Source organism: Phalangium opilio, unplaced genomic scaffold (genome assembly GCF_054372755.1).
Source record: "Phalangium opilio isolate 3A_F unplaced genomic scaffold, DU_Popi_V2 ptg000663l_1, whole genome shotgun sequence".
NCBI lineage: Eukaryota > Metazoa > Arthropoda > Arachnida > Opiliones > Phalangiidae > Phalangium > Phalangium opilio.
In genome coordinates this window covers 104,925-113,033 of record NW_028324247.1, presented here as the reverse complement: position 1 = coordinate 113,033, position 8,109 = coordinate 104,925, and the positions used below count along the sequence as shown (strand labels likewise).

The 8,109-nt window shown below is 38.6% G+C and overlaps 2 protein-coding genes and 1 long non-coding RNA gene across 3 annotated transcripts; 1 reads left to right on the top strand and 2 right to left on the bottom strand.

Annotated features, from left to right (window-relative positions):
* Positions 1-462: 462 nt before the first annotated feature.
* On the bottom strand, positions 463-3,138 carry LOC149588127 (uncharacterized). Its single transcript, XR_016380068.1, has 3 exons — positions 1,690-3,138; positions 1,404-1,618; positions 463-1,336 (listed from the first exon to the last, which is right to left on the bottom strand). It is a non-coding gene; the product is annotated as an uncharacterized LOC149588127 (long non-coding RNA).
* Positions 3,139-4,974: 1,836 nt separating this feature from the next.
* Positions 4,975-5,669, top strand: LOC149588126 (uncharacterized). The gene is made up of 4 exons (XM_089863177.1): positions 4,975-5,129; positions 5,207-5,336; positions 5,404-5,547; positions 5,658-5,669. Exons 1-4 carry the CDS (start codon positions 4,975-4,977, stop codon positions 5,667-5,669), a joined length of 441 nt encoding a protein of 146 aa, XP_089719303.1.
* An 822-nt stretch (positions 5,670-6,491) lies between these two features.
* Positions 6,492-7,667, bottom strand: LOC149588125 (uncharacterized). Its single transcript, XM_089863176.1, has 3 exons — positions 7,557-7,667; positions 7,269-7,480; positions 6,492-6,669 (listed from the first exon to the last, which is right to left on the bottom strand). Exons 1-3 carry the CDS (start codon positions 7,665-7,667, stop codon positions 6,492-6,494), a joined length of 501 nt encoding a protein of 166 aa, XP_089719302.1.
* Between the last annotated feature and the right edge of the window lie 442 nt (positions 7,668-8,109).

Genomic DNA, 8,109 nt, shown 5'->3' with positions numbered 1-8,109 from the left:
GCGTAGCTATACTGGGCCTGTTCACTGCCTTAAAATAGGTCTTGTGTTAATTCGCGGTTACGCGGTTACCGTCGTCTGCTATTGTGTATGCTAGAACTTCCTCGATTTGTGTTTGTAGTCAGGACAGAGTAGCTGGTAATGTTTTAAAAGGTATTTGAAGGTATAAAATGGATTTAAGTAAGGTTATCGAAGCAATAGAAGAACACATAAAACTAGACACGTTAAAAAAAAACTCGGTAATTTAGCTATAGCGCGAGCAGCTTGCGTCGTGATCGAGTGGGCTATGGTTAAACCAAGGAGCATAAATGTCTGAACTACTTTCAGTCGCGAGTTTGCAAGTCCATCAGGCACTAGTAAACTAAATAGTTATTGGCCAAACTTTGATGTCCGCGTTTTTTAACAAAGGCTCTATGGCACTTGTCATACTTTCCCTCTCATCCACATTTGTTATTATTATTATTATTATTATTATTTTCCAGCCAGTCGAGTCGTTCATCGAATAGTTCGGCCTAGTATTCGCGAATAGTTCGGCGTTTGTATTTCAGGGATAATCTAATGAATTTTTGAAATGAAAGGGACTTCTCAATGATTTCCATCTCGATTGTTTACTATTCAACGCGCTTCAATCTTACACCCTTTTCAGGGTTCATACAACTTTTGGGAAACCGATTTCCACCAGTTTCCAGGTTTTTTCCCATATATATTATATTTTGTTTAAACGGTTCACCGTTGACCACGAGGCGACGACGCGATATTACGGCCACTCCCATACCGTCACTCGAGATGAAGTAGAAAAATTTTATCTGAATTCAATTTTAGCCTGAACTTTATGTATTAATTCGCTGTTGTAGTAATTTCTGGACTAATTTGCTTCCCTGGATATAATTTTAATGTCTCTTTCCATTTGGTCATTCCTTTCAGAACGATACGGCGCACTTAAGGGTCATCTCTGCTCCCAAAAATCTTTTTCTCGAAGCTTGAAGTCCGACATTATAATTTAGTGTAGCAATAACTTAAATAAGCATGATGTAATTTTAGTGTAGGGTTTTAATAACGTTCCTGTATGATCAATAAAGATTTTATCACGAAAATATTGTTTCATTTATTAGAACAAAGGCTAAGTAAGATATGTTCCAAACGTTTGTCACTGGTTACAATCTGGAGCTTGTCACGAAGTGAAGTACGTAGGTCATAGATTCGAGGTAAAGCGACGGCTGGTGAGGCGCAGTCAAAAGGCTTAGTACAGACTAAATAGGACCTAGATGGCAGTCCTGCAAAATTAACCGAGTGTAGTCAATTATTGCAAGTTGTTCTCGGACTAGCCCTCTGTAAGTCTCTAGCATTACGAAGTATAGATAGTGTCATACTTATGGAACATATCACTTATAAACTTATGGTATCACCTATATATAATTTCCTAGTAAAGTTTATGGTGTCTCCGAGGTAGCTCGTTGTATATATAAATATCCTGGGTACATATGGAGTCAATCATCCATGCGTAAGACCAATCCTGTACGTGTTTGGATCTAAACCAGTAAAGAGACATTCAAATCCCCTAGACATTTGTAATGTCACGTTTCCATCTGAGAATGATGTCTTTTGACGATTATGCCTTATTCTTTTCTTTTCAAAAGGCGTTTAATTTTCATTAATTGTTAGTGATTAATTAATTAAATATGATGTACTCACACACTGCTTCAAGTCCATTTGTAAAACCAAAACTGGTAGTCCGTTAACATCTTGATGACAGGTAATTCCGGATCCATAATTAAACGTTGTTTAAGCCTTTTCCTGTATTTCAGCTCTAATATATATCAGTATCAATTAGTTTTTAATAAAATTTTCATTCGATAAACAATGTCAAATTTTATGTGGGGAAATATCCAGTTTGGTAAGGAAAATATTTTCACCATATATGTGTACGAGATGGCGCTTATATTACCGTTGTGACAGGGGTCTTCCTTAAATTATCGTTGATATTTTAGGGGCAGTCATAAAATTTTTATGATTGAGTAAAGTTTCATCCTAAAATTAACGTGAGTTTTTTGGGGCTATTCACTTTTTATTGAATCTTTCGGTTAGATTGTATTGATGACAACAAAATATATTATTTCAATTAAAATAATTCAGTAAGAGTAATAAAAACGTATACTTACAATCCACGACCTTGGCCCAAATAATTAAGCAGTCGACAGGGTCACGGGGTTGAACTTTGTTTATTTTACGGTAATATAAGCGCCCTCAAGCGTAAAACCACGGCGAACTAAATTGGTTAAAAAAATATTCTCGCATCGCGACACGCATGGGCCTAGTTTATTTCGGAGGCTCCGATCCAATATATGTATGTACAGAGAATGTCGGCGGTTCTAATTTCGGCCTGGCCTGGTCTCTGTAACTTTGATTGAGGCGACTTTATGGGGGTTGGCTGTTTATTACGTCGTGTACTTCTGTTTCTTCCCCTCAACCCCCCCCCCAGCCGGGTCCTTGAAGCGCGAACCGACGTAGCTCTCCGTATACCGAACTAATCTATGCTAGGTGAAGGGGGGTGTGTATGAATTTATCGGATATCTATATTTCATCGTTAACCATATAACATACCAGTAGAATATCTTAGAAGTGCCCGGCCCGATACCAAAAGGGGAAGGATATTGGCCTAATTTCGTTTCCATTGGGTCTACCTTTGTGGAATCTTATTTATAATAAAGGCCTTTTCAGACGATACAACTTTGACTCAATGGGATGTCATAAACCTTAGGAACAGATATGGCACCCTAACATCGTGGTTGTTGTAACATTTATCCCAGGTATACCATTTCTTCTACCCCCTCCCTTCGTCTTCTTTTTCTTCTTCTCTCCCAGCGAATGATTAAATTCTCTTCAATAATGGACAAATCGAGTAGAAACTTCCCGGCCGGGCTCCGCTCCCTGCAAACTTCCTTCTCCTTCCCATCTTCATCCAGCTCTTGGCTTCACTCCGTCCGTCCGTCTCTGACAGTTTAATTCTCGCGAACCCCCCAAGAACCCCCGGCCCCACTCTCTTTCCTGGCCCAGAAAAATTTCCTTATAAACAACTTCATTAGCAATTCCCCCTCGTTACTTCCTCCTTTACTTCCTCTCCCCCCTCGGGGTAAGGGAGCGACCCCTCTCACGTGTATTTATACAAACCCCTCTCCCTTCCTACCCCCGTTTCATCTTCCTTGAAGGAGAAAAACCCAAGACTAAGAGATGAGGAAGAGAAAGGATAATTGTGGAAGTAAAAAATAATAGAACTGGAGCGGAAGTTGGTCCCAGTTCCGATCTGCAGTTCTTCAATGTGTTACGCCAGATAGACAGGGTGCGTTTCAACCCCTGACTATAGCCAACGTTGCAACTTAAGTTAACGAAATTTAGTAAAGCAAACGTTTGTGCCAGCGCCTGCTGCAAGAGGAACCCGGGTTCGATCCCGGACTGCAAGTTCCCTCCCTAATTGTTTAAGTGGTTATACTCCGCTGTCTTACCCTGTTTCTCTATTCTTTCAATACTTGCTGAGGTTAACGGTAATAGTTAGTGTAGGGCGCTGTCGGTTAGCTGTGGGGCAGACGGGGCTAGCCCCCTGCACCACTCTATGCATTGTAAAGAAATTCGCCCATCTTTTTAATTTTGGATTTGAGAGAACCTAAAATTTCTACAGTTTATTTGGCTATGTGTACGAGATGGCGCTTATATTACCGTTGTGACAGGGGTCTTCCTTAAATTATCGTTGATATTTTAGGGGCAGTCATAAAATTTTTATGATTGAGTAAAGTTTCATCCTAAAATTAACGTGAATTTTTTGGGGCTATTCACTTTTTATTGAATCTTTCGGTTAGATTGTATTGATGACAACAAAATATATTATTTCAATTAAAATAATTCAGTAAGAGTAATAAAAACGTATACTTACAATCCGCGACCTTGGCCCAAATAATTAAGCAGTCGTTAGGGTCACGGGGTTGAACTTTGTTTATTTTACGGTAATATAAGCGCCCCCAAGCGTAAAACCACGGCGAACTAAATTGGTTAAAAAAATATTCTCGCTTCGCGACACGCATGGGCCTAGTTTATTTCGGAGGCTCCGATCCAATATATGTATGTACAGAGAATGTCGGCGGTTCTAATTTCGGCCTGGCCTGGTCTCTGTAACTTTGATTGCGGCGACTTTATGGGGGTTGGCTGTTAATTACGTCGTGTACTTCTGTTTCTTCCCCTCAACCCCCCCCAGCCGGGTCCTTGAAGCGCGAACTGACGAAGCAAGAGGAAGCTCAGTCTATTAAGCAAAAGCTTCATATTATTAATCCTAGAAAACAAAATAGGCTGATAGAGGATGGATTCGAAACCACGCCCCCGAAGAGACTGCTGCCATAAACCAGCGCCTTAAACCACTCGGCCACTCTACCTGAAAGCGAAAGGAAACTCAGTCTTTTAAGCAAAAGCTTCATATTATTAATCCTAGAAAACAAAATAGGCTGATAGAGGCGGGATTTCAACCCACGCCCCCGAAGAGACTGCTGCCTTAAACCATAAAGGCCCGTTCGCAAGCGCGCGAGAAGCTGAGAGTGGAAGCGAGTCTGTCTTCTCGCTCGCAGATCCCTAGCTCGCATACGCTCTCAGCCGTCGGAATCAGCTGCTATATTTTTGTTCACAAGAAAAGCAGATCGTCCCTCGCGAGTCGCAATTCTAGCTGAAGTTGTTCGAAAATTAAAATGGTGGAGGATGCGGAGATAGTACGAGCTAGGCTCATTAAATTGCTTTTATTAAAGAAAAAAACCTTATTATTAAAAAAGAAAAAACTAAAATTAAAAACAAAAAGACGTTGGTGGGTGCATCCCATTTGGATGAAACGAAAAGAAGAAGGATATTTTCATACTTTGGTAATTTTAGCTTCATAGCAAAGGCTTAGGTACTTTATAAGCCGCCAAAAATTTATATTTTTTGTATAAAATTAAGCTTAAAGCAATGCGAACACATGACCACGAATATTTCAAGAATTTTTCGCGTATGTCGCCAGAGATTTTCGATGAATTAGTTGAACTGCTTTCACATTCATTGAAAAAGTATCCATCATCAAGAGAGCCGCTTTCTCCTTCTCATCGCGTAGCCATAACTTTGAGGTTAGCTGTTCTAGTGATACTAGGCGTTCGAGTCACGCCTATTATGATAATGAACTCATTTGTCATAATATATACAGATATCTAGCTACCGGTGAAAGCTTGATAAGCATAGCTTATGGATTTAGAATCGGCAAATCAACAGCCCATTATGTTGTTAATGAAACGTGTGCAGCAATGTGGGATATCTTGCAGCCTCTGTATATGAAAGTAATATTGTCTTCGTAAAGATAATAAATGTATACATTATTTGTACGAAATGTATTGCTTTATTAAGGTTCCAACTAAAGCGGTTTGGGAAAAAACTGCTGAAGAATTTGATCGCCAGTGGCAATATCCTCACTGTTGCGGAGCAGTTGATGGTAAACACGTTGTCATACAACAACCACCAAATAGTGGTTCTATGTATTACAATTATAAAGTAAGATATCATAAAACATTATTTAAAAATCATTTTAGCTTGACATTTTGGATAATTTGATTATTATTTTTGCAAATTATTAAAGACATTTAATTTAAAAAACAAATAAGGAGGAATTTTAGAATGGTAATAGTAAGTTTTTGCAAATATAGGGAACAAATTCAGTTGTTCTGATGGCAGTTGTAGATGCAGAGTATAAATTCATAGCCGTTGACATTGGGGGCTATGGCTCCAACTCCGATGGAGGAATTTTCGGCAACTCAGCGCTGGGAAGGGCTCTGGAAAGTGGCACTATAGACTTTCCAGAACCTGCTCGATTGCCTCGAAGTGAAATAGTGGCCCCATTTATATTAATTGGTGATGAAGCTTTTGCCCTTCGTTCGGATTTTTTAAGACCCTATCCGGGAAAAGGTTTAACCCCAAAAGCAAGGGTTTTTAACTACCGACTAAGCAGAGCCAGGTAATTTAATGAGATGTTTATAAGAACATGCCAAACTAACAAGAACATTTTCGAACATTTTGTTGAAGGCGCTGTAGTGAAAATGCCTTTGGCATATTAGCTGCGAGGTGGAGAGTTTTCCACAGAACGATAAACCTTGCTCCCAAAAATGTTGATGGCATAATTAAAGCAACTGTGGTGCTGCACAATTTTTTGATGAGTAAAGAAAAGCAGGTTAAGTCAAGTAGAAGAGTGTACTGCCCTCCAGGGTATAGTGACTTCACAGACAGCTTAGGAGATTTGCATAATGGCGCGTGGAATGAAGAGCCACAAGGTGGATTACGAAATCTGGCAAAAACTGCATCTCGAAACTATTCTATGGAAGCTAGAGACTGTAGGAACAGCTATGCCGAATATTTTTGGGAAGAAGGAGCAGTTCCTTGGCAGTGGGATTTGCCTGGTGTTACAAGATAAAAAACATTGTAAATAATATTAAAACACATTTTTATTCTTTCATTTGAGTCGATTCTGACAAATCAATGAATTCATTTATTGTTGCCAAAATATGATTTTGGCATTGCCTAAGCAGTTTCCCATCAACTTTTCGCAATTGGGAGGCTATGAAATCGCAGAACAGCTGTGCTTCATCCTTTTGTGCTGGAGCTATAGCTGCTGAGAGCGCACTGTAAACATTTCGTAAAATTAAGAATAATAAATACAATAGAACACCGCTGACCAATAGGGCGGGTCCATTTAAATTCTTAAATATTTCCCATAAAATAATGGTTAGAAACCTGCAGGTCCATAGCCTGGGCCCAGGTGTCAATGCCGAGTCAAAATAAATTTGGATTTTCCCCTATACACCGCCTCAAAATTTTGAAATATCCTCTCATCAATTCAATTTACTTTAATCCTGTAATCCCATTTTTTTCTTACATAATCCCGTGATATAAAATGCAACCGACCGATATGATATCGGTTCGAGCTTATTTTGCCGATTTCGACCGAAAAGTGAAAACTTTACAGCATTCGATATCGGACTCTGTTTACTTTTCCCAATAATGGTTTTTTAAATTAACGCAAAATAATCGGCTAAAATCGGTATCGGTACAACTACGATATCGGTATCGGTTTATATGCAATATCGGCCAACACTATAAAATGCTTATTTTCGCCAAGTAGGAATCATACTTTCTGCAATATGGCACGATTGCATTTTACTGTCTTGTTTTATTGAATTACTGCGTATTTAACTTAAGTAATATTCTAATAGTTAAAATACCTATCAATTTTTTCTATTTCTTTGTCAATACTATTAATTTTTTGCGCTTTCGTTTTCATTGAGACGTCTGGCTGGACTGAAGATGTTGATGTAGAGGAGAATCTTCTTTTCTGTTTCATTTCGCTTTTCGCATTCGCATCACTGTTCGAAACATGGGAATCTGTCTCCATATTGCTACACTCTTCTAATATTTCCTCCACGAAAACGTCATCCTATTCCAATGAGTAACTTTTATTTGTTGGCTATCACAAATTTTGTTTTAAAAATATATCAAGTTCTGTTGATTACTTCTCCAGGAACATTTATTTGTTTGGAACTCTCATTTCCTTTTACTTCTCCAGGACCATTTACTTCTCCAGGAGCATTTACTTCTTCGGAACTTTCATTTCCAAGAGGCATGTTTGATGTGGTTCTGAAAAGCGAGAAAAGTGAATACTTTACAGCATTCACTTTAAAACTGTGATTGTTTACTTTCTTCGTTGGACCACATCTTTTAAAAACAAAAGTTGCTTAAAATAAGGCCAGGTGACCAGCTCAACATCTCCGTCTTCTAAATATTCCTGTCCAGATTTATTTTTAGAAATGGCATGGTAATTCGAACGGAATTGGTCTTTCAGGTATTTCCATGCATTTTTAGCCTCTTTTACTGAACCAATAATTACATTTTGAGTGCCGCTAATAAGCAAAAAATGTATCTTACCAGTCATTTCACATTGGACTGAAATAACATTCCATGAATGTTCTAATTTGTCTCTATCTCTGTAGTCAATGTTAAGTTTATTCCAAACTGCATTCTGTTTTCTTACTTCTTCAATAAATTTTTCTTTTCTTTCCATTTCTT